A 27,851-nucleotide genomic window follows, 5' to 3' on the forward strand; every position below is an offset into this window, starting at 1 on the left:
AAAATATGCCTCTTTTGCTAAGATATAATACATTTTCTGGGCATTCCGAAAACATGCTCAACTGAAAATTGACGATTTTTGATTTATGATGTTCTTGAAAGGAGTGAGCGATATGCACTTCGGGAGAAGGTAAGGGAAAAATAATTCAAAGAATAATTATCATTTTATTGCGAGATTTGACATTAAATGTGTCAGAATACTTATTCAATACAATATGAGTTAACGATAGTTAAAATTATACCAGTAATAGAGCATTTCACATTCACACACATGTAAATAATATGGTTACCTGAAATATGGACTCATGTGAGGGACTAAATTAAGAAATATGCCATTTCACTGGAAATTTCTACTCTATCCATTAGTGTTTTTAAAATTCTTACATATTAAAAAAAACATGTCTCTTGCATTAACCAAAGTTGAATAATTTTGTTAAAAGTTGCTTTAAAAATGTAATTTATTTATTATTGTACTAAATTAATTGTTAAAATAATACTGCAGAGCTTAAAATTTGTTGAAACACATGAAAAGTTGCTATATTTCCGGTGACAATAATTATTATACTGCAAGTGTGGTGAAGGCACCTCTCTGGTTCTTGAGCTGCGGCGGAGGGATCCTTAATCCGAGTCGAAAGTATATTGCTGAGTAAGTAGCATTGGAGAGATCGGGCGCGAAAACGGCGAAGGAGGAGGGTCGACTATCTGCTGGAACTCCTTCACCTTCTCGATGAGATCCGGAGCGGGTAATGCATTAGCATTCTTCAAAGAAACAACATTTTCTTTAATCTTCTTCAACATGACCAGCTGAAAGAGGAGCGTATTGTTTTGAGTTTTTAAGAACTCTCTCATTTGCTCCTGCTCCAAGATCTTCGTCTTCAGATTCTCCTCGTCTATTTCATACCCTGGGCATGTCTCGCAGAAGTTGCTTTGGGGAATTTCGATACCGTCGTCATCATCATAGGGGGCTTTTCTTTTTAACGTATCTATCATAACCGGACTTGCCTGGGTATAGTAGTCCATCGACGATATCTGCGATGAGCTCGGGTACAGAGAGTACGGATGCGAGCCGACGACAGACGCGGAAGGGTGCGGTGGAAGAAACGGCGTCGGTGATACGACATTATCTCGGGTGAAAACCCGGGATTGCTGCTGTATCTCGCGGGTTGCATTTCTATATTCGTGGTCGGAGTCAACGGAGTAAAACTCAGCCGCCATATTTGTTATTATAATATTTATCAAAATAAAACAGTATTTTGACAGAAGTCGCAAATTCAGCTGCCCTCTATGGGCGCAGATTACTATAGATAACTAACATATCTGATACCAGTGCTTTCTAGATAAATTATACAAATGGCTCGCATCAGGTACCTACCTAGGTTGGTAGATAGGTACCTAGATCACATTTTGTCATGAGTAGTTTTAAAAAAAAATATTTATAAATTACAGGTAAAAAGCAAAACTTAATTTATACAGATTAGCCATGGAGTGCGGGAAATTCGTAAACACAGGTCGTATATTTTTTAAATGCGAAATTTAACGAATCCTTAGTTTAAAAGATATAGCTTTTTTACACGGAACTTAATTGTGGTAAAAAAAAATTGAATTGCCCGAGTTCTATCCTAATTTGTCTGGAAAATACCCAAAAATAAGAATACTAAAAAATATAAAGCGTATTTTTGAAAAAGAAAGTTTAACAATTATTAAAAAATTTTATATAAAAAGGTGGATATTTTTAATTACTTGCAATTTGTTAAGTTAATTGAAATGTTTAAAAATTCATATAGGTAACTCATCACAATGAATATGGCCATAAATATGGCGATGAATATGACCATAAATATGGCGATAGTGATTTAAAGTCACCGCTTCATATAACAGCGCCTGGGTTGCTGTTTCACTTTGTGCATTCCTGCGTGTCTTCGGTAGAGTGAGCTTAGCAGCGAGTTTTAGTGACCCGTATACCGGCGACGGAAAGTCACCGCTTCGTTTAACAGCGCCTGGGTCACTATTTCACAAGTCACCGCTTTGTTTAACGCGACTGGGTCACTATTTCACTTCGTCTATTCCCGTGCGTGTCTTTAGTATCATATTATTTTTAGATCTATACATTAAGATTCTTCTGTTCATGTCATGTCAGGTCCCCCTGACGTCACCTATCAATCGAGGGTAAATTACCCTTGTCTTGTCTCATATATTCCGGAGCCAGGACATTTGTCTTCTGCCCACACCTTGTCGACCCTCTATTTTGCTGTTTATGATTAGATGCAATAACTCGTACTTCTCTCCTCTCAGCACATGCCCCAGATAGGACACCTTCCGGACCTTAAGATCATAGCAACTGTCTCCCTACTCTTGCTCTTTGGAGCTAGCCAAAATGTTTGTTGCTGACCACATCGGTCCATAGAATGCATAGCATTCTACAATGTAGGCACATTTTGAATGCCTCTAGTCGGTTCATAGAGACTCTGAGGGTCCAAGATTCAACTCCGTAAAGAAGTACTGACCACCTAACCAATCTCTGCCAAAGCTTCAGGAGACTGTCGTTACATAATATATTTCTGATCTTATTAAAAACAATTATTATAAAAACTATTTTTATAAAAAATTATTACTACAGATATGCAAAAAGTGAACGCGCAAAGTTTTTTTTTTCTTTTTCTCTTTTTCTTCTGCCTTGTGGCTTGTTTTCAAGAGTATTTAATATTTTACAATCCTAAAAATAGCAAAAATGGGTTATAATGGATTATCAATCAAACACTGTTAATTCATCAATAAATATTTATTGTTTTTTAATAACAACATTAAACTGAGCTTGTTTTGAAAAGAACATTTTTTTTCTATTCAAATAATGTATTATTTTCTGCACAGCCACATCAAATTTCATTCCAACACTCATATTCTTTTACATTTATACATACAGATGGACATAAATATTATTATAATATATTATTCTATACCCCGTATATTCAATTTAGTATTTGAGTATATTATTTAGTCATTTAATAACATTAAAATAAAAGAAACATTGATAGAAAAAAACTGTTTTTAAACACCTCCAATTTGGTATCATTCAGGTATTTAGTATGTAAAATAATTTAGAAAAAATCTCATGCATGTCTGTCAGCTCTAATAATATAAAAATTTCAACAGATAGATTAGCGGCGCTGAATTAGTTTGCGAAATGCAAAGCATTTCCATCAAATGGAATATGTGATTCACAGGCGATTACTTAAACCAGCCAAACTTCCATTTTACTATCTTAATAACTCCTTTGTCTCAGTTAAGATATCAGTAAAAATATTGATACAATTACTTGTGGGATAAAATCCTTTATATTTTCTTATCTTCTAATTCTATTGCAAAAATGAGACACCATTTAACCTGCAGAGCAGCACTAATGTGCCAGTTGTTAAGACAGACGTTGTTTAAATAATATTTACGTCAAAGTACTATATATGTATTTCATTCCAAATCAACATTTATTTATAACTTTAAATATAATATTAATGTACAAAACAACATTGCTTATTTTGTGATTAAAAAAAACAATTTTAACAAAAATTCAATATCAGCGTAAGAGGTTAAAAAGTTCATTATCAGGAACTTTGTCAACCTGTTGCTAAGTTATTGGTACAGATAAGTACCAATAACTGAAAAACTGTATACAAATGTCAATGTCCAATTATTAGGATTTTAAAACAAAATAACAACAAGAATCTCGTTCATTCTGGGTAACTTTAAACCACTGGATACTATTGAAAGAAAAAAAAGTTTATCTCTTTAAGGAGTGATGCGGTGTAAACTTTTGATAACTTTGATAAAGTAATCTTATGGTATCAATTTATAATAGAAGAAGAAAAAGAAACACATTTTTATTTGGATTTACAATAGAGTTCAATGTTACCTTGATTTGTCAGGTAGTGACAGATACTGACCAATTTAAGAAATGATTTTAGTAAATATAGAATTCATAACTTTGATATCAACTTTCATAACAAAAAGTAATGTAATTTGAATAATTAATTAGTTTTTGTTACAATTATACCCAGATCAAGTGTACTAGAATTTCAAATATAGCAGCAGGTAGCTTACTTCTTGTCTCTGTAACACAATGTACCATAATTATCAATAAATACTTATTAATAGAATCTCTCGGATACCTTTCGAATGCATTGCGTATTGCGTTTTAGTGCATGAAGTCCCAGGTTTAAAACTACCAAAATAAATATAAAGGGGTTTTGTAACTTTGATATTTATAATATACCCTGGACTGTTCACCTTGGCTTTGTGTAATTAACATCAAGTTAACACTGCTGGGTGCAGATAAGGGTCAAGAGAAAATACTAAGATTGAAGAAATGGGGTTAATTTAGTAATTAGGCTACAATTAGCTAATGTCATATGGTTTCGATGGACCCTCGTTTCTTGGACTTGTCTTTGGCCAAGCCAGGTGAGGTGGTGTCTTGCGATATGAAGGAGGTCTCCTCAGACTTGAGTATCGGTTTCGCGCTTTCGGAGACCAGACCCTGATCGGGGACGCTGGAAGGACAGGCTTTGAGCAGATCCGGCTCCGGGTGCATCATCACCTTGGGCGAGTGGGGCCTCTCTTGTACCTGATGAATGAAACAAACGTTTAATATAGGTGTAAGGGTAAAAACAAGTCACAAGTTGAATAAACAATATGTTGATTGATCATTAACATAAAATTCAACAAGCATTGGAGCTATAGGGGAATAATGACCCTGCGTGTTTTCTACCACTTTGCAGATCCTATTCTGAATCAGCCGGACAACATTCTCAGAAATTATTCTACTCTAGCACATGGTCTACTATATTTTTTATACTACATATTTAACCAGATTATAATGTTTCAAATCACACGAAGCTTTAACTCACCAGGCACAATTACGTATTAAAAAAAAGTCTTAAAAACCATTGTTTTTTTTTTACAAGACTAGTGGATATATGTAAGCAAACAAGCAATAAACAAAAAAACCATTTAAAATGTGTAATTAAAAAAAAAAATTATAAAAAATTAAATGAATAAACAAATCAATATTTACCAATGGTACAGAGTGCGTTATAACAGTTCTAGATTTCTCGGGAGTAGTGGAGAGCGGCTCCAGTGGAATCTCTTCAGATTTGGGACGTGGCATTCGAGGCGAGCCGTCACGGGAACGATTTCCTCTGCTGCAACAACATTAACACAAATCAACATAGTACACATTCACTAAACCTGTTCAAAGCATGGCATTGTACTAAAATATCCTTGTATCCTACCCTCGTCCATTTAGAACCATCAGTTTAAGCAGTAAATTACCAGTGTTATTTAATGAGCCACATGTTACAATTTTCTAACTGAAAATGTCTTTTCAATATGGCGACTAAATATGAATAGTTATGTTTAACACACTAAGGACGGGAAACGTATTTTTACCTTCTGCGCCGGCCTCATTTCAAAGGCAGAAAAGAAGGAATTATAATATTATGTTTTATATGAATATTATATATGTACTAATCTCTTTGTTAAGGTTTTAACTATATGTACATAATTATCAAATCCCGTCACCAGCGGTCGGCAATCATAAAAAATACCCGTCCTAAGTGTGCTAACATGATTTCTAATTATAACTTATGTCTGCACTTACCTGTGCTATACATTGCCTTTCTGTAGCTGATTCGAGATTCGTTACTTATATGACTAGACTATTATATGATTACTTCATGTTATCTCTAAAATTGGAAGGTCATGGCGTGCTATATTGTAAAACTACTAATCTACCCTACGTGGACTGTATTCTGATTACCTATCTCTGCTCCTGTTCCTGTCCCTATAGACGCCCTGCTGATTTTCTCGGAGCACCCCCGAGGCGGGACTCTGCCTCCGATATCCCGAAGAACCGGATAAACTTGACCGGTGATGTTCTCTGCCTTCCGAACTTCTACAATAATGGACTCGCTAATTAGATTTGGCATTTAATTGGCAAAAATTCATTTTAATTTATGTATTAAATGTAAAATCAAACTGAGTCTATTGAGTAGTATTTTATTGTTAAAAAACACATGAAAAACTATTTTGTTTCGCCTAGTTATGGCATTTTCAAACAAATATGAAGATTAAATGGACTGACGGTTCTTACATGTATAGCTATACAATTCTAGGTACTTAGGTAATAGTTTTAACATGTGCAGTAATAATTTACGGGAGACAACAATAGTTAATGAGGCATGTAGGTACGTATACTTATATTCATTTCCGGAGAAAGGAAGGATTCATTGACATGGTATTATGAGAAAACTTAGTGGACTCAAAATATCTGTGTTAGATTTAAAATTTAATACGTAAATTATATTTAAAATTATTTTCAGAGCAAATTAATTGTCATTTTTTATAATGATATGTTTTTCAACCCTATAAAGTACGTTCTTCTTCTGATCCTTATCCGCAGTCAATGGTGCATAGAGCACTGCATTAAATCAATGTAGATATTTACAAGAAGGCAAAGTGATCAAGGCTTCAGGTCATTGAAAATACGGGTAAGGATACTAAATGATAAAATCACACACTGATTTTCAGAGTCTACTAAATTGTATTTTATTATTAAAAACCCATATAAAAAAATTAAACGGCAAAACAAATTAAACGCCAAATATATAAATAAAGAATGTATGTATTTGATTAGATGACAAATGAAGGGTCTAAGGGTGAAGGAAATTACAGCTTAACGGAAAAAATGGAGAAGGAATAGTAAGTAGGAGAATAGCATTAATGGATAGGGTACGCAGGGTTGCATACATGCACTAACTAACTAACTAACTAACCATCACGCCGTTTCACCGCAGGGGTAGGCAGAGAGAATAGAATGCCACACCAATCTGTCCTTGCAAACATTCTTTGCCTCTTCCACGTTCATGCATCTCCTCATACATACCCGCCGATTGTTACGACTCCTAACCTGACCACTTTCAAGTAATTGGCATACTTGATCGTGCCAAGTTTTTCTCGGTCTTCCTCTGCTCCTTTTTCCGATTATATTCGCCTCATAAATTTGTTTTACCGTTCTTTCCTCACTCATTCGTTCTACATGTCCAAACCATCTCAACACACCTTTCTTAATTTTATGGATAATGCTTGTCTCAGCTTTGTATTCCTTCCTCATTTCACTATTCGAACATCTATCATACATCGTTTTGTCGCACATTCTTCTACATGCACAAGTTCATAATGCACAAGTTTATGTAAGTAGTGAACTGGAATTCTGAAGTAATAAATAAACAAGGCCTGTACCAGAATCCACAGGATAGATGGAAGAATAGAATGATGGAATATATACATACCTAGTATTTTCCGAAGACACTTTATGCACGGTATTACTGAAGTAGGACCCGGAAGCTTCCCGTTCGTATCCCGGGACAGGAGGGGTCACACTGCCCGAGTTAGCTCCGCTGGAATCACTCGATCTGGCAAAAAACAAAAGGCACGTTTTTAATTTATTAATTTACACTTTATACACTGCAATTCAATCCGGGTAGAAATTATTCTATATCTTCTTCTTCTTCAAACCCTTAACCGCACCTCAATGGTGCATAGGGCACTGCATCATATAACCGCAGTGTTGTCTTGATCGTTAACACATGAAGGCAAGGTGATCGCTCCTGCGCTTCAGGGACCAGTCCAGGGTACTATTAAATAAATATAAGAGTGTAAAGTCACTAATATTTATTTTCATCCCCCCCGGGAATCAAAGCCGAGACCTCCAACACGGTAGTTAAACACTTTTTTTACACACTTTCTTAGATCACAGTATAAAATATTATTTTTACTTGAAATATAATGTTGTCATAGTGATTTTTCTCTTTCGATTTATTAAATACATATGTGGAGGTCCTCACCAAAAAGTAACATTTCCAATATTGCACAAAAAATCCTTTAAATGCAAATCTGTACTGATTACTGTATTCCATCAAAATCTTAATGAAAGTTGCGACAAAACATGAACAATCCTGTGTTAAACCAATATGAAATTATAAAATTGTACCAAAACATAACAATTTTACAAGCTAGAATTCCTGATTACTTAAAATAATTTATAATGGAAATGTAACGTTTTGGTGAGGACCCCCACATTTGTTTTTAAGGAACATACATTGACCTTTGATTTGATCAACTTAGTTAAGAGTATTGAAAAATTTTTGGCTTTATATTAACACTACTAGTTTCACCTATCAATGGGAGGAAGACTAGGAAAATCATTTATAATGGAAATGTAACGTTTTGGTGAGGACCTACACACATCGCTCACTCCTTTTAAGAACATCATTAATAAAAAATCGACAATTTTCATTTGTGCATGTTTTCGGAATTCCCAGAAAATATACTATATCCCAGCAAAAGACTCATATTTTTAACTTAATATTTACCCGTTACACGGCAGAAAGTGTTGTTTTTGCATTTTGAAGAAAAGGTATTATTTAATTATTTTTTTAAATAAACTAAATATTTTTCAAATGGAGAAAAAACCTTCAGGTTTTACCTAAAAAGATCTGTTGCACACTAAAAAGTTCAATAAGTGGCTTGATATTTATTTTTAATACATTGTATTACATTTTTAAACTTTAAAAACGTTCTCCTGAAAAATCAAGTTTTTTTATTTATGACGTTCTTGAAAGGAGTGAGCGATATGCGAGTGAACCGGGATTTGTTTTGTCTCAAATCACCTCTGCAATCGCTTTCCTCTGGAGGTCACGGCGCCCGGCATGTCCTTCTTAAGCGCGGCCGCGAAGCCGGGCACGCGGGTGGAGGAGGTGAAGAGGGGGCGGTGCTCCGATGGGCCGTGCGCCGAGCGAGCCACCACAGCCGCGCCGAGCGCCGCCCCCGGCTGCACCATGTCCAGGAGCCGGGCTATTTGCTGCATCTTCTTTTGCCGGGCCCTCTGCCTGCCCTGGAACAGAGATATCTAGGTATATTAACACACTTAGGGCGCTTGTGCACTGCACGGAATTTTATTGTCCGGCAGTCGGTTTTTTTCAAATAAAAGCGACAGTTAACACGCACCGAGTGATTGCGCACCGATCCGGAGAAAGACGGACAAGTGCACAAGCCAATCCAAGCCGACCATCCGTTTTTTCATGCTAACCGGACTGCCGGCCAGTAAAATTCCGTGTAGTGCACAAGCGCTTTTAGGATGGGAAAGATATTTCTACCGGTTCGGTCCATTGATGTTTAAGGATGGGAAGCATAATTTTACCTTCTGCGCCGGCCTTATTTCAAAGTCAGAAAAGGAGGAATTATTTAATGTTTTTATACGAATATTATGTACTAATTTCTTTGTTAAGGTATAAATTATATGTACACAATTATCTAAACCCGTCGCCAGTGGTTCGTAAGCATATAAAACACCTGTCCGAAATGTGTTAAGCCAGTCAATGCCTAGAGAATTTCATATTCCAAATATATAACCCGCTCCTAGATTTGTGAATCCTAGGGGCATAACTTTTCAGCTTGCCTTCGTACAATTAGCAAAGAGTCAAGGCTGTGTGGATCCGATGCACCGTTGGGTGAGGACAGGGCCGAGGGGAATAATACCTTGCTGAGTCTCTGCTTGGCGGCCATGCACCTGATGTGGTCATCGAACACAAACTTGGCCTGGAGCAGCGGCAAGGAGTTCCGAGGCCCTCGGCTGGTGGCCCCCTCGCCCCCGGGAGGCCTGTGGATGCGTAGATGCAGGCAGCGTGAATCATCCTTATCACCGTTCACCTAAGCAAGAAATAAAATAATGCTCTACGATGGCCAACTTTTAATTTTTAAAAATTTTTTTTTTATGAATATGTGGTTTGCTTTTTTTATTTATAAATTATGAGGTCATCCCTTATGTCACTGCGACCATATTAGGTCTATTGTGACTTCCTTCTGTATCATAGCTCACTCTCAAGACCTACATGAGTCATGTAGATCACGACCTGTCTTGATGGTAAGAGCTTCACCTTCTCGGAGTTTAGTAGTGGTCCTCCAAGGATGTGACTTTGTTTGCGAGCGGGTGCGTTACAATTATAGAAAACGTGGATTGGTGTTTTGTTATCCTCCATACAAAATCTGCAGACTGGGGAGTCATGGCCGACTTAATCTCCTCATTAAAATGTGTGCATAGATCAATCTGGAAAAACATTGGGAAGAGTCCAAACAGCATCGAGGAGCAAATTATGCCAACATTCAAGCTGAAATCCCACTCAATGACACCGGAACTTATCTTTGTCTAGATCTTCTATCTCGATGTTATGTTGCCTAAAGTCTGGGCACTGCTCACTGCCTGTGCAACTATAAGATACAGTGCATCACATCACCATATTGTGAATGTGGACAAGATATAATAATGAGCAATGGATAACAATATCCGCCATTGTAGTAAACAAATTATATTTGCACTGGAATAATCTTTTCTGATTACGAAAATAGTAAATTATAAAAAAAAACAATAATTTGTGTTTTTTCTTCTTTTGTGCGTGTCATGTCAGGTCCCCCTGACGTCGACCATCACTTGATTATCCTTGTCTTGGGTAGCTCTAAACAGAGCCTCGATGGTCCTGATCCCTGTCGAATCTAGTATATTCTGGAGCCAGGTGATTGGATTTCACTGATTGTATTACCTCTAAATCTTGAAGGTTTCCAACCAATTTTGCGACACCCCATCCCAGTCGTTTCTGCTCCGGTTCCACCAGTATAATCTGAATAGGATCTATCACCATGAACCTCCTGGATTTCTGACCATCCTTCAACACAATGGTGCAGGCTATAAGGTCCGAATTGTCTGGAAAGGGAAAACAATTCATTAACATGTCTTTAAGTGAATAGAGATCTATGTACAAACTAGCAAACATGTCCAAATGTTTATATGTACATAAATTTTAGAGTACTTGAAACTTTGTAAATAGCAATGTGTCTATTTGAAGTGTGGTGTGAAAGCCAATATTTTGTTGATCGGTAAAAGAAATTGGTAATTTTGGTTCGGTTGTTTGTTGTGACATCTTGTGAAATACATTTACCGCCACTACCTATATTTATCATCTACCTACATTTATCATCTTCCGTACCAATACGGCTAAACTCTATGATAGACTAGTTTTATTAATTGATTCGGCAGTCACTTTGTGGTAATATCTTTCCATCTTTAATTTAAGGTTTACTTGGTAAATACCACTAATTGAATAGTGGTACATATTTACCAAGAAAAAACTTAAATTGAAAATAGACTAAATTTACTTAAGAGTTTTGATGAAATCCAAGCAAACATTTAAGAAAAACTTACTTAAATCGAGTACATTTCCAATCTGCACATATGATAGAGGGTTGGTTAGAGGAAGTTGTGTATCTGGTTCCCCGTTGAGCGCTAGAGACAGTTCCCGAATCAAGAAGTACGCTCGGATAGCCCAGCGAGCTCTTTCTCCCTAAAATATAAATATATAGTGAGTATTTCCAATCTAAAAACTGTGTATTTTTGCACAAATAATTGGAATAACACACTGTAAGCATTAATTTTCTGCAGTAACGGACGTTGGAGGCGGTATTTAACATTATTTTTGCTTATTTAATTTTAGCAGCAGCAGTATAAAATGGTGGACAATCATCGTTTGGGTATCATTTAAGTCAGCCAACAATAAACAGATGTAAACTTTAAAATTATTTCATTAACCTTTCCAGGAGTATGGTCGTATATATATATACGACCAATACAAAACATGATTTATGACGTGATTTATATCAAGACATGTTTAAAATATTATTTATGTCAAGTTGCCAATGTTGCGATAAATCATGTTTACTGGTGTAAATGTTTTTTTTTTTTATTTAAGAAAATATGTTGCTTATAGCATCGATATAAATTATAAAGAGTAAATTAAAAAAAAAAAAACTAACTCCTGGACAGGTTAATTTATCAATTTCACAAAATTTAGTGGTTGAATTTTGAATACATGCTTATGATGAATGTTACTATAAGAACAAATTGAACTTAAATGTTAGTAAAGTATTTGACAAATAATGTATCATATCGTGTGCCATACCCCTGTAAGATTGAGACCAGAAAGGTGTTTTAGTATTGCTGTACGTCTCATCTTGGGAAGGCATCTTGACACCTTGAATGTTTAATGTATTGATATATTAAAAATTTTCACTTTCATAAACTAGTTTCATTCCTATTCGGAATATTTAAAGACTTACTAAACCCAAAGTCAAGATATAATTTTTTTCAAGGACCATACATTGACCTTTGATTTGATGAACTTAGTTAAAATTATTGCTAAATTGTTGTTTTTTTTATATTTACACTACTAGTTTCAACTGTCAATGGGAGGAAGAACGGGAAAAGTCAATAAAATCATAAGCAATGAGACACCATTACTCAGATTGAACTTAAAAACGGTATTGTATAATTTTTATTAAACAATTCCAGCCAAATTGACTTACATCTCCACAGGGTAGTCTCTTAGTGAAAGAGATGCCAGTCATGGGGGTTCCTGTGGGAGGAAGCAGGATGGCAGCGTCCATACACAACCACTCAACATTGAGGGGACATTTCTTCATCTCACAATACCTAGAATATTATACGGTCCATATTAGTTAGGTTATAAGTACAAAATATGTTTTTACGTAATTTTGGGATGCTGATAACGAATATGAAAATAGGTATGGACATCAAGAGCCCTAGGCACTGCAGGTATTCTCTTTCCACTCCATAATTTATAGTACCTTCTCCAATTCCTTTTACATATTGTGGTAATATCCTTCAATCTGAGCTTTTTTATTTACGTCTACTGTATCCTATTAAATGTATTCCACTCCTAGATCTAAGAATCAGGAGCGTAGGACAAGGTATCTATCACCTTACCTTCATACGATGTGGCATTAAGGCTGAGATCTCAAACATTCAAATTCAGAACGCGATCGGCCGCGCTAGGCGTCTCTTCGCGCTCATTTTTTTTAGAAAACATATTTTTTTTAAAATTATATATTTTTCAAACTCCTTACCATTCAACAACTATTTTCTTTTCAAAACCATTTATTTATTTCAAAGATAAACATTTTTTTTATCCAAAAATTATATTTTAATTAAAAAATTTAATTATATGAAATGTTACCAGGGTTTAAAGAAAATTAAGTTGTGATTTATCATATACATATTAGGCCTTAACTAATTAAGTTAATGTCGCATCATCGGTTGATAATAGGGGTCAGATAATTGAATCCGGCATTATTGTAACACTAAAGATGCAGAATATTGAACTCACTCGTCCTCAAACATGTCCAGAAAGATCTCCTCGCTTTTGTAGTAGTTCCTGACGAGCGCCGCCGAGTGCTGCCGGCCCGTCTCCACGGCCCGACAGCGCCTCTCGGCCGCGGTGAACCCCTTCCCCGACCCTCCGGGTCCCGAGGTCGGGCAGGTCGGGGACTGGACCCCGCCCGCGGCCTGGGAGAGGAGCTTGAGACTCAATTCCAGGCTGACGAGACGCACACGACAAGCTGAGAATAAAAAAATCTTAGTAAAAAAAATTAAAACATTACATTTTTGACATCTCAACATAGAAGAAGAATATGGAGGTCTGGGTATTTACAGGACTTACGACCTGTAATAGGCTGGTTAAGTGATCACTTTACACATATGCAACATTCACAATTTATTTTATTTTTAAAGGAATGCAAAGCCTCTTTTTAGAGGCTTGTCTGCAGGTAAGATAGTTGGGAAAGGGAAGGTAGATATAAAAATACATTACAAATACCCAGATGAATTGAAAATGAATATTTCTTGAATTCATTTTGCAATTGGCGAGAATTGAATCTGCAATCCCAGTTTCATAGTCGAGCGTCTACTCGATTACGTCACGGCGCCTGCCTACTACCTATGATTGACAACAACACTACTCAAATTTTTGGAGGTCATACATATATGATCCATCTCATGACACTCTATGATTAAATTCACAACAGCCACCTATGAGTGGATTTAGAAAGCGTTTATTGAGCAGAGATTACTTTGGTAGAAAGCTATACTGTTGGTAGAAAGCAAGAGACCATTATAAACATTCTATTTGCTTACTTTTGGTAGAGCTTGAGAGACGCCAAAAAAACATTGTACAGATCGGAATTGGGTTTGCGGTTACTTGTGATTAGTATACTGACGGTCGGGCGGCAGACTGTCTTGAGCATAATTAGGGTTGGAGTTGATGAAAAAAGTGCCCGATAACAAAGTAAACAGTGGAATTCTACAAAGTAAACATCAATTCAATAAAGAAACTTATGGTTTTACATACGTGGTTGATAACTAAGCTGCACAATACTGATGAGTTTGTCTACCAGAGTCTCACTATACAGCGGGGTGGCGAAAAGCGGTCTCGTGGCTGGATTACCGGACTCGCTTTCCTTATCCGGTTTGACAGCCGGCATTAGGATCACATCCAGTACGTCAGGATTAATGCCTGGAATTCGCAAAAGAAAAGTGATCAAAAGAATAAAAATCAATTCGGGTTGGGCCGTATACATATTACAGTAGAATCGCGATATAACGAAACCCAAGGGACCAAAAAATATTAATTTGTAATAACGAATTCCCACATATAACGAAATTTAAAAAAAAATCATACTAGGTATGTACATAGTAGTTTTTGGCACGCAATGCCAGCTTAGGACATTTTTGATCCATTTCACCAAATGTTTTAGAAGCTCTTTACGATAAAATCTTATGCTAATTTCGTTTTAGACTTTTGTACATCTTCTTCTGACCATTACCTAAACTCAATGGTGCATAGGGCTCTGAAACTCATTAATGCAATGTTATCTAGATTGTTGATTGAAGATACATTGATCAGTCCTGCGCAGGTACGAGTCCAGGGAGGTATTAAATAAATAAATATTAGTTTGCCTCCATAGCGTACTCGTTACGGCATTTGGCTATCATATTGGAAGTGCCGAGTTTGATTTCTAGGGGGGTAAGAATAAATATAAGTGGACCCTGGACTGGTTCTCGAAGATTTCTGTAAGATGAATTTTTATCAAGCGAATTTCGCCTAATAAATGATATATTCTTTGAAGATACAGTGTTAAGGACACTTTTATGTACATATTACGTTATTATTGATTTATTTTATAAATACATTACAAAATAATAAAATATGCATGCAAACAAAATATTTAAAGCAGATCAAATTTAAATATATATATATATATATATATATATATATATATATATATATATATATATATATATAAATATATATATATATATATTTATAAATTTATATATATATATATATATATATATATATATATATATATATATATATATATATATATATATATATATAAAATAATATACATAATATGGTACGTGGAAAATATTATACATAAGCACCCACAGATGGAAAATGTATTGAAGCACTAATTTGTCTTCTAAAAGCGCTCTCTCTGATGAAGAAGGTGTTATATATAAGGAGAAATTATTGAATAAGGATACCGGCTTCCCATCCAGCATTGCCATCAGCAGGTTGGTCCCACCCATCAGATGGGTGAACAACAGAACCTCAAAGTTTAAAGATTTCTAATTTAGTGTATAAAAAAAGAAAAGCTTGAGCATGCTCTCTTAAAGTATTACATGCTTATATGTTGTGTTGATATCTTACCAGCTATAATATCCAGGAAAGCGTGGAAAATTCGATATAAAATAACTTATTATCATGTATCTATTTATGCAAATCTCATATGCAAAGAGATCCACAAAGATCTTTTTAAATTAATAAATCAACGTAAGTTAAAAAAAAAAATAATAATAAAAATTATAAGTACTTCATTTTTCAACAACGGTTATCGTCAAAAATAATTTATTACACAATTTCTTTCATTAACGCAATCAATTATATTGAATAAAAACAAGTGATAAATTTGAGATATGCTATAAAAATATTGAGGTGAAATTAAATAATACGATAGTACCAAAGGTTATCATTAAAAGATAACTAAATTAACCAACTAACCTTCAAACCTCTTCTCTCATGATTAGGATAGATCATTAAATTTGTTTTTGCAGACACGCTTCGCTTTTTCACATACATCACACCAATTGTTTTGACTTCTGACCTGTGTAACTTTCGTGGATTTAGTGTGCTCGGTCACATATATCTTTTTTGGCCTTTTTAGGTTTCTATTTTTAGCTACATTCGCAACGCAAATCAGTCTCATCATTTAATTCATTTGGTCCACATACCCAAATAATCTTAAAACACCATTTCAATATTGGGTATTTAAATTTCGCATTCTATCTGCACTCACCATTTGGCCATCAATCATACAAGATTTTGCAACACATATATTTAATAATGAAGAATAACTTACCTTTGTTATTAATGAGCGCATAAAGTAAACATAATGCAAAAAGCGCAATGTAATCATTCTCCGAGCAGTCTAAAGATTTGAGAATTGTTTCTAAAAAAGGTTTAGTTTCAGCCACCGACAGTTTTCTCTCCTTTGTTAAGCTCAGTTTTCTATGTTCAATCACCGGAGTACTCGTGCTTGATTGAGCTATCTTCTCTTTTTCTTCATCGGTGATGTTTAAATAAGATTCCTGAGTACTTTCAGATGCGTTCGACCCGACCCCGGAGTCAGGAAGAGGCGAATCCGGCACATTTTGCAGTATACTCAAAGATGTGTTGTAATGGTTCAAAACGCTACGGTTTAAAGTTATGTCACTGTCGGAGGCGATCAAGTCCTCGGAGGAATTATTTCTCGTGCTAGAAGCTTCGCTTGTCCGTGACGTCGAAGGTGCGGAGTTAGATATTAAGTCCGGATCCATGTCACAACTCGCTTGATGGTTGAAATGTTCCGGGTCATGATTGTCACAACTATCTTCAGATTCTAAATCCTTATACCTCTGTCCGGTGGACGTATTAATGGCGAGGGATTTTTCTAAACTTTCGGACGGCTTCGCAAACTCCAACTTGATACAGCCTTGCTTGTTCTTCAGGTAATTTTCTAGTATTTTTGTAGCACCTTCTTCGAACACGGAATTATTTGAATGCAAAATAATCCAAGCTAACGCCTGTACAAGAGGACCGTGGGTGATGATGAGGAAGACTTGGGATAGAAGAAAAAGTGACACTACACACGAAACTCTCGGTTTTTGTTCTTCTTCGTAGTCTTCGAATCTCGAAGACGAAGGTCTCGATTCTCGACTTCCAAGATCGATTCCTTTCTGCTGAAGTATATCGGCTAAACTTCGGGTGATGTTCTCAATATGCAATATCTGTTCGGAGTTTGTCGCACTCATAAGGGGCCTCTTGTTTGCTAGTCTAATCCTGTGGGCCGTGTTGCTCGTCAGAGAGTAGATGTAGAGTGGAATGAGAAGTTTATGAAGAAGGTGCTCTGTGAGAACTCGGTTCAGATCCGGGATGTTGAGACAGAGTATGTCATTCAGGTAATGGAGATGGTCCAAGTGCTCGGCTACTAGATCGTCTAATTTCTGTTGTGATTGATGGCTGTAAAAATAATAATGAGTTATCAGTAATGAAACTTTAATGATTAAATGATAATACTGTTTTGATTTAAAAACATAATAACAATATAAAATTTCATTCATTCAACATCAAAGTCACTAATATGTATTTTTGCCTTTTAATCAACAATGTGATAAAGCCTTAAGTTAAAAACAGAAATCATTAAAATTATAGATATTTACTACACTATGAAGCTGGTTGAGTAACAGATAAATATATTTGAATAATGATAAAAATCACTTACTCAGCATCGTTCCTTACGCAAGAATCAAGTTCCAAGATATGTTTACCAATAAACCATACAAGATTACTGAAATATGGAGCTGCAGTTCTGGAAAAAAAGTTATGCGTGAAAATTAATCTAGAGCGGTTTTATGATTAACTTGTAATATAATAACTTTTCATGTAATCCTGTTGCGAACGATACTGTGTGGGGTTAATAAAAATAAACTATCAAGAAGTTCTATATTCACTGTAAATTACTTACTTATCTCTGATGAATTTTAGCATGCTTGCGTCTTCTACTCTGTATACATTTAGAGTAAGTGTCCTCACCGCAATTCTGACCATCGATTCTCGGTGATTGAAGAACTTAATAGCTTCGGTATATAGAGGGAAATCATTGGTGTGCTACAAACATTAAAATAATGCAATGTTAGCCTCCTCATCATCTGTGCAGGATATAACATTATAAGTGTTAAAATAAAACAAAAACATTATTCTACAGGTAAGGGGATAGTAATGTATTTTCGGTATCCAGTAGAGAATAAAGTAATCATTACAAGGCTATACATTTTACTTAATGCACATACATTATATCTTTACAGTAAGATAAATAACAGAAATAAAATTGCCTACTCCTGCCGTCAGCTTGGGCCCTTCATCAAAAGTTTAAGACATTAGTCTTAAAGTTATCTCGAAATCATTAAATATTTAGTGATTTTGCAAATGATGCGAATAATCAAATGAAAAATGATTGAATTTTATTAATTAATTAATTAATTTAATTTAATTAATTTAAATAAATGTTAAATAATGTATTTAACATTTATTTTATTTATTGTTTCGGCATTCACTTTGTGGTAAGACATGATGAAATTGTAAATGAAAACACTTGTTTTTACCACTTGAGTAATATTTATTTTAATGACTAGTTTCGGAAGCTACAGATGCTTCTGTCTTCGAGTCTAAATATAAACTGATAATTTATTTATTGTAACTGCAGACAGTTTGTAGAATTCCATATTGAATTGTTGGGTTATATATCCAAAATTAAACAAGGTTCATTGGATTGAATTCTACATTTATTTATGTATATGTTAATACGTGACGCGTTTCGTCTTATTAAGACATTATCAAACACTGACCTATTGTATTTAATTCCTTTACTTAATAATTTCAAATCATCTGTTTCAAAGATGGTATTAGATAGGTTAACAGTTTTATCATAGAATGTTATCAATTTATTAGTTTCTGGTAGTTGTGATTCTAGTTGTTTATTTGAGGTTTTTAATTGTTGTAGTTTAAGGTTATGTAGTTTACTGTTTTGGGTGTTAATTTTAATAGAAATTATTTGTTGGGTATGTTCTACGTCATTATTATAGGTCAGTGTTTGATAATGTCTTAATAAGACAAAACGCGTCACGTATTGACATATCGTAGTCGTACAGGAGAAAGTGACCAACTAACAAAACATAAAATGTTCAGGAGGGCCATTTAAATCACTTTCGCTTGGCAAGAAAATAAACTTCAATGCAGTTAGTCATTTTTAACAAGTCAATATATTATACTTCCAAGTTTAAGATCGATTTGGGATTTTTTCAGGGCAATATTAAGCTAGTGAGATGTCAAATAGTCAATGATCACGTTTTTGTAAAAAACTGCACTTGGTCACTTTTTCCTGTATGACTACGATAAACATATATATATGTGGAATTCAATCCAATAAACCTGGTTTAATTTTGGATATATTACCCAACAATCTGATAATTTATATTTAGACTTAAAAAACAAGTGTTTTCATTTACAATATTTAACATTGATTAAAAATCTGTTGTAACATAGAAGTTGTATGAGTTAATATAGAAAGAACTATTTCAAAAGTAATAGGATTTAATAAGGAAGAATGTAGCTTTGCAGAATTGTACATAATTAAAACATTTAATCAAATTGTTTTTTGTTGTTGTTTATTTTAGATTAAGGAATGTGATAATAAATATATAAATAAATACACACCTCGTTGTAAAAGAAATGAATGGTATGGCCATTTAGTTTAAAACTGAGTGTCTTCAAGAATGATATGTAATATGCCATCACTTCTTCATCAGAAAAGTCAAACTTATGTACGATAATGGAGTTCACATGGTTATTGCTGAGTAAGTAATCTAGAAAACAGAAAGAAGACAACATGTATTATATAGAAATTGGTTTAAAAAACAGGAAATCGTATGATACAATTAAAGAATCCTTAATATCGTGAAAGAGGCATAGGTTCTTGAATAATAGTGATTGAAATTATTTGCGGTTTGTTTACTTTATAAACCAGACAAAAAAACTGGAATATTATGATTTTTTTAAAAGGAATAATCCACAAAGCCACTAGTTTTAGAGGCTTATCTGCAGGTAAGGAAGTCCAGACCAATTGCAAATAAATTTTTCTTGAATTTATTTTGCACTTGGCGGGAATGGAACCCGCAACGCCAGGTTCGCAGTCGAGCGTCTACCCAACTGCACCACGGTGTCTATCATATCGAATTTAAGAAAAATATATTTGTGACACTTTAGTATACAATAAAAATGACTTTCTACTTATTTATATTTTAATATAACATATTTTTATTTACAAAAACCAGAAAATATAGCAGTACGGCTAAATATTTAAGAATGTTTTCCTAATATGTAAAGTAAATTTATTTCAAAAGTTAAAAATTAAATATATTATTTAATACCAATGTAGTAAGTAATAATTTTTTAACTTACTGAGTATGTAATATGGAAGTTAGATTGGATTACAAAAATAAATTTTCATCTTTTTAAGATTTTTAGCCTTACAGACACAGTTCATACTTTCGGGTAAGATGTTGAATAAAATATTACACAGAAAAACGTCGAACATAAATGTTGATCTGTTGGGTTGTTGAATTGTTGGTACTTACACAAGGAAGTTTCGTTTCTAATGTTTTCAAATAGGATATTGAGAGTTTGTAGAAGTTGAACACACACATACGATGAACCTCCACTCCTCTGCCTCATTATACGAAGGAAGAAGGAGAGCATATTCTTCTCCAGGAAGAAGCTGCAAGAAAATAATAATTGAGAAGATTAATCAAATTCTCAGGGGATTCGTAATATATTAGCAATGTACAATTTATACAACCTAGTATGGCTATGGGTATGCAAACTCAAGAGCCCTAGACATTGCTGATATTTTACTTTTCCTCTCTTATAATAAACGCATTATCAACCTGCTCAATAATCAAATATCAACTAAAAATACTTCCGTGTATTTCATTTTGAAAATAGAAGGAAATGGTAAACAAAAATCTAATTCATTTGTTTTCCCTCCATTTCGTCATATAACAAATATTAATCTATCCCATCATTTCTTGATTTGGCATTTACTTTTCAGAATAAAATAAATTTAAAATTTTCAAATGGAGTGCTTTACTGGCACTTTAAGACCATAGAAATGTATTGTGTATACTTGTATAGTGTCACAAAAGATTAAATACTTTATTTTTGCACCTGTTGATGGCAAGTTCTGCGCCATCATATAGTAGATTAGTAATTTATTGATCAAATGTATTTGTAAATTCCATTTTCTTATGTTTATCAGTTTTCAATACTACAAAAACAAAGTAATAAAGAGAGTAAAAAACATGAACATGGGGGGAAAACACACATATGCCAGATATGAATATAGTATATTTTAGGGACAATACGAGAGAATTAGTACTAACCGACGACACTAGTGTATATTTATAAAATTTGATTATCATATTAATGTTTATTTATTTTAAAACAGTTAATATACTCACTCAAAAACGGAGCTGTCATTTTGGTCCCCCCAGATCAAAATTTCTGCTATTGACCTTAAAGATTCGACAAGCAGACCTCTGTTATGTTCGGACACTGTGTGATTTCTCGCCAAGACATTGTACAAGTATTTGAGATGTTCCAGAGAATGAGGATTTTTGGGTCTACCCCATCCTCCGCCAAACCAACTTCGACTTCGAAACATGGCTTAAAAAACACTACACAAAACAAAATCACACTAGAAAATTTGTGGAACTGTCAACCATTGTTTTCTTCATCATGAGAACTACTGGGTGTGGAAACTCGGCATAATTAACCACAATAATTATCGAATTAATTTGGGCCTGGCAAGGTTATGTATGTAATATACTAACGTATGTCTGCTGTCAACAAATACGCCTTATCTTTGAACACCATTTTACAGATGTTGCACTTTGACTATTACTTAAAATTCGATACTGTTAAAATGCTGCACTAATTGATAACGAAATTAACCAATGGAAAATAATATTACAGAAGTTTATCAGGATAACAAATCCCACTCCAACAAATCTGACGTCTAACTTTCGCGCACAGATTACTTTACACATACAGAAGACCAAGTCGGCCTACGCGGCCTCGGCCCTGTGTCTATTATTAAAACTGTGTTTTAGTTTTTTGTCTGTTATTGTATTTCTTATTTGATATATTGTTTGGTTTTATAAAAAAATCTCATGAAGTTGATATGTTCCCACCAATTACTTTGTAATAGAAAAAAATGAAAAAACACCAAAGTTTAAAAAAAAGGCCACGATAACAAATTAAAATGAAGTGCCGAAGTAAAACTACCCTTTTGAATTATGTGAATTATATTCACCTTTAAAAAAAGTATTTATCTAAAAATGTATTTTTTAGTAGTGTAGAAATGATTTAGCTGTACATAATTTATAAGAAAATAAATGTATCAAGATTATTTTGAAATATGACCTATGGTAGCCGTCCTTTACTTTTTTTACATTCTTTTGAATTTTTGTCTATGATTTTTTTCATCGTATGTCACTTCTCCCTGATTTCGAGACGTCAACTCTTTTTTTGCATCTTCCATAGTGAGTTCACGCTTCCGCTTTCGCGCATGTCAATTACACTACAGAAAACTGCAATACCGACCGACATAAATATGTCATGATCATGTGATTGTTTGATCATTGCAATAAACGTTTCTGTGGGTGTTCACAGGTGGAGAAATGAATTATAAACCTATTTAAAAAATACAAACCCTCGATTATTTGGTGTAAGGAAATAAAAACACAAAACATCACAAAAATGAAAAACATAATTTTATTTTATTTAAAACTCAATGGGTTTTTTTATATTTTTATTTTCGATTAATCGAACGAATTAAAAGTTCAAGTACAGCTTGTACATAAGTATACTTAAATCAAAGTCAAACCTTGTCAAAAAAACCCGACACATATTTTATTCTTACAATACATCATTTCAATACTTAATTTTACTACTTTTCCTACTGTATAACAGATGTCTCTATGAGAATGTACCGAAGTAGCTTCGTCGAAGCGGAATTTGTTTATAATTTGAATACTTATAAGTAAGTATAGGTACCTATTTTATGTATGCGTCGATCTTTCGGTATTATTAAGACGTAATAAAAAATTCCTGCCACGAACTTCATAAGAATGTCGCTACATGTCCCCTCTTATTTGGGGAAAATAATAATGAAAAGAAAAGAATTTCCGTTCAACCAGAGCGAAAAGAAAAGTCAGATTTGTTTGCAGCATAATCTACCATTGATTAAAGACGTGAACGTCAAATGAAAAATGTATTTGTTTTTTTTAACTACTTTGCTTATTGTGATAATTTTATTTAAAGAAAATTATATTTTAAAATTATATTTTGTTCTTGTGTGGAAAATTGAGATATTTTCAGTAATAAGCCGACTAGTCGTCATAAATAAATAAATTTTAAAAAGGGTTAAACGATGGGGAAAATAAAGTAGTGCACGTAGGTATAAATATAAAATTTATTGCCATACTTGTGTTATATTAAATATGTATCTACTTATAAATAAATTTTATTTATGGTATACAATATTTTTTTTAATATGTGTGTTTAAGAAATATTTAATAAAATATTGATGTCATGTTTACTACCGTAAAACTATTTATAAAACTATTGTCCATCAAATTGTTATTATAATTTGACACTTAGGGTCGTGTCATCGACAATATGCATTCTTAATTTTATAAACTTAATAAATACAGAATAAAAAATTAAAAAATTAAATACCTAGATATTTTTTTCAATTTTAAAACCTACCTACTTACACAATAAAGTTATAATAACAAACCATTTGAAAGTGAATTTGTCAAAATATTGTATAAAATAAAAATAAATTAAATACATTTACAGAACTGACTCAAAACAATTTTAATTTAATAAAAATTATACTTAAAAATATTTTAGGTTGAAGATTAATATATGAGTAATATAGATAGACGATAATTTTAATTGGTGATTAATTAATTTACTTTATTTAATACTTAAATAAATCTTGTAGTTATAAAATGTATATTTTGATTTATAAAAACAAAATATTTTATTCTTGACGGAAAAAAATCGTAGATTTAAATGGTTTTTGCATTTTTTATTTACACGAAAAGATTACACAAGTGGGTATTATCGTAATTATAAAGCATACAAATATAATTATTACACCTTGTTTCTATTATAATCTTCAAATATAAGTAAATTGGTGTGACCATTGTTCCGCAAAGTGTGTGCCGTGGCACACTGGTGTACCTTGGTGATTATTTGGTGTGCCGCGAAAAAGTCTAGTTTTGTGAAAATAACACTATTTTGTTTGCCTGTGCTCAGTTAAGTAGGCTCACATTTCGCATTAAACATGTTATGTTAAATATGTTATCATAATATCGTAAATATGCACCTCTGAAATTTCTTAATTTGGTAGGTGTACCTTGAATAGAAAAAGTTTGCGGGAAACTGCCATAGACAAATAAAAATAAATTAATAGGAATTTGGGAAGTGCGTGTTTATATAAAATATCAAGTCTTTAAATAATAATTAATTATGTCGTTATAAAATACAAAAAGGAGTAGTATTCAACAAATTAACACATAATGTCGTTATAAATTGTAGACAAAAGTTGTGAAGCAGCTATCTCCATTTTTTTATTTAAAACATTATCATAGTCCATTTTGCAATTTTTGTTCACAACTGCTAGAAATTTCCTGCATTAAGAGTTATTGAGATGGGAATATGAAGTTCGGAATAATATGATTATTTAATTAAGAATATTAATTTGAATATTTGAATAAGTTTAATATAAGTATAGTGAATAATATAACGGGTTTATAAACAAGTATAATAATGGAAAACAATATTGTCTGGTGTTTCCAAATATGCGAAGTAATAAAAAAAACTCACAGACTTATGTCTTATGTATATAAAAGTCTTTGTTAACTTAACTAATAACTGAAGAGTTTGAAAGAAAAACCACACATATCAACGTTTGTTCTTTATAGAAGATGGCGAAATGAAGTCATGTTTTATGTCTAAGAAAAGGATAAAACGATAAAAGTTGATAATGTTGAAAATTATACTCTAGAAATTTATTTTTATATGTATTGTACGTGTGGTTAATACAATAAACAATTTCCAATGTAAAAATGGATGATCTTCGTAACATCGGAGATAGGTGCATTTTGTAAGTGACCACAACGTATTATAAGCCAGTCGAATATGATAATAAAATAAAATGTTTATCAAAATCATCAAAATAATAATTAGCATAAATAATCTCCATTGAACGCATGCTATAGTAATTAAATTTAATGTGATATATCTTAAAATAATAATAAAATAAATTTATTATACGTAGTAGTGATACTATCAGTTTTCATGTAAATACAAGCTCAACTCATGCATAATGAACACGTCAATTTTTTTCAATAAATTTTTAACTTAATTAGCAAAGGTAGTATAACAATAATAATAATGTTTTAAAATAAAGCGATTACACTCAACTATAGTCCAAAAGTACAGTACTCTCAATAAAGTCATGTTGTAGATTTTCGTCACAGCGTTTAAAATCTTTTTTTTGGTTCTTTTCAGTTTTTCAGAAAATTTATATTTTGAGAAAATTTCCTTGGTAGTTTTTTGACATCTCATCAAAGATGATGAAGAATATGGAAGTCTGGGCATCTGTAATTGGATATAATCCAGATTTTGTGAACAAGTATTTGGACCCACTCAAAATGTTTTAAATCGATAAAGCACCATAGTTGGGTGTATGCATGTTTGGTTTTGATATAAATGAAAATTGGGTGCCATATCTATAATAACTCGCGCCAATAAAGTATAATCCTATATTCAATGTAGGTTTTTTTTCATTTAAACAGCTCCAGATGGAGCACCGAATTGACGGGATCTAGTGCCCTGTCACTTTCTGAAAAGGGATGGAAATATATATACAAGTTTGTAAATTAATACGAGTATGTTATTCTCCCTTTCCTTGTGAGCAAGTGTCTGGTTGTGCTAAGTGAATCCATAATAGCGTCAGGCCCTGACTAGACTGTTTGGATCATAGTTGAGGCCTAAATTTTGTGAAATTAAGTAGTTGTTATTTTGAAATACTGCATTAAATGAAAACTTGTTTGTTTTGAAAGAAAGGGTAATTTAAATAATAAAGGTTTCAAGAATAAAAATTGTTTAAAAAAAAACATTGGTTCATACTGTCTCTTCCAAGTATTTGAAGATCACTGACCATTCATAAAATGTCACTTTTAACAAATTTATTTAAAAACTTTTAATATTTATCGTCTCTTCTGGTATCATCACCTAATCAGCCTTAACAATTGTATTGATTAGACTCTATTTTTCCTACATTTTAATTAATTAAGGATAGAAGTTTTGAAGTGCGTCGGAGTATAATGCGTTGTACGAATCTCTAAGCAAGAATACGTCATGCGGCTTTCCATTGAAGGCGTAAGGACCTTTCTTCAAGTTTGTGACCTTAGAATCCGACGGTTTTTTGGTTTGAGTCGGTCTTTGATATCCAAAATCGTTTGGCCGTTGAGGTCTGGTGACAGGTCTTGTATAAATCTGGGCATAAGGATCAATCGGGGCTTGGTATGTGGGTGCGCCGCTCCACTGGTAGACATTTGTCGGTTTTCCATTGGAGACGAAGTCGATCGGTACGTTGATGAAGGGATTCACTGGCGGAGGAACCGGAGGACCGAGGGACGGAGGCTGAGATATGTATCCTACACCGGGAACGAACATGTAAGGAGTAGGAGGAAGTCTGATGTAATAAATTGGAGAATTATCGTAAGTCAACGAATTAGGGTTTCCTACATTCTTGTACGGGTTTTGCTTCCTTCTTGATGGAGCGGCTCTTGATCGATCGTCTTCTTCTTCATCATCGTTACCTCCAAACGTCAATTCTTCATCTCCATTGTAATCAAAACCGCTCGAAAGAAACTGGGGCAAATAATCATAATACCCCAAAGCCTTGTTTTGCCTTCCTCTCTTCGACGGTTTTCTCGAACCTTGATCATCCTCCGTCCCCTCAGCAGCAGAGTTGAACAACTGGTACGATTTGGCTTCTCGGAGTTGTTGGTCTTCTGTCTCAGATAATTTTTGAGATGCATCATCAATCGATCTCCTTAATCGTTCGAAGAACGGCGCTGCTGTTGTTGAAGAAAGAAGCGTTACGAAGAGGAAGACCCCCAGCTTTTTGTTTCCCATTTTCATCTGTAACAATTGAAAGAATGATAAGTTTTATTTTAAATAAAATAAAAATGAACGAACGTGCAAAGTTAGTGGACAGTAATGTATATTATTTTTAAAATGTCAGAAAACAACGATCGCTTTTTATTGTTTTAGGTTAGATTAGGTTTCCTTATATTCAATTATATTAATAAAATTATCGACTCTTCTTTATAATTCTGAGTAAATGTTTAAAAAATTCAACGAATTGAAATATTTCTTGCACCATTGTGCAAGTAACAAAATAGCTTTCTCCATTTCGTGGTAATTGATTTGCAACGAGGATTACAATCGAATAATGTTTTACTGTAGTTATTCATAAAAAGTTAAAAAAATAAATAAAACATCAAGTTAAAGGTATCAATATGCTATTTTTACTACAAAAATTCAACCGATTATATATATTTTATCAGTCAAAATATCACGAATTAAAAAAATATGGACCCATGTTTCTGATTTCGTTTTGTAATGTTTAATGAATCATACTAATGATCCAGAAGTG

At 33.5% G+C, this 27,851-nt stretch overlaps 2 protein-coding genes across 4 annotated transcripts in view; both read right to left on the reverse strand.

Moving 5' to 3' along the window:
- Positions 1-2,763: 2,763 nt before the first annotated feature.
- Positions 2,764-22,195, reverse strand: ema (C-type lectin domain containing ema). 3 transcript variants are annotated; one of them, XM_088267559.1, is made up of 18 exons: positions 21,568-22,195; positions 20,686-20,825; positions 19,766-19,914; positions 18,018-18,160; positions 17,775-17,861; positions 16,374-17,512; positions 14,300-14,464; positions 13,280-13,511; positions 12,459-12,585; positions 12,056-12,127; positions 11,302-11,440; positions 10,643-10,803; positions 9,585-9,755; positions 8,717-8,940; positions 7,337-7,459; positions 5,806-5,940; positions 5,062-5,188; positions 2,764-4,611 (listed from the first exon to the last, which is right to left on the reverse strand). In XM_088267559.1, the coding sequence occupies exons 1-18, from the start codon at positions 21,768-21,770 to the stop codon at positions 4,396-4,398; spliced, it is 3,753 nt and encodes a 1,250-aa protein (XP_088123685.1). In that variant the 5' UTR covers positions 21,771-22,195; the 3' UTR covers positions 2,764-4,395. The 3 variants fall into 3 exon arrangements, with proteins under 3 accessions (XP_088123685.1, XP_088123686.1, XP_088123687.1); XM_088267560.1 differs by lacking the exon at positions 12,056-12,127; XM_088267561.1 differs by lacking the exon at positions 5,806-5,940 and having other exon boundaries at positions 2,770-4,611.
- A 3,478-nt stretch (positions 22,196-25,673) lies between these two features.
- The window catches only part of LOC148304906 (uncharacterized), a 96,182-nt gene continuing 94,004 nt past the window's right edge, over positions 25,674-27,851 (reverse strand). The window contains exon 3 of the mRNA XM_088267579.1: positions 25,674-27,334. Within this exon, the coding sequence (XP_088123705.1) occupies positions 26,477-27,334 (858 nt within the window). The 3' untranslated portion in view covers positions 25,674-26,476. The remainder of the gene's footprint in view (positions 27,335-27,851) is intronic.

Source organism: Brachycentrus maculatus, unplaced genomic scaffold, assembly GCF_059751285.1.
Source record: "Brachycentrus maculatus isolate JH-2025_06_01 unplaced genomic scaffold, ASM5975128v1 h1tg000299l, whole genome shotgun sequence".
In the NCBI taxonomy this organism is placed as follows: domain Eukaryota; kingdom Metazoa; phylum Arthropoda; class Insecta; order Trichoptera; family Brachycentridae; genus Brachycentrus; species Brachycentrus maculatus.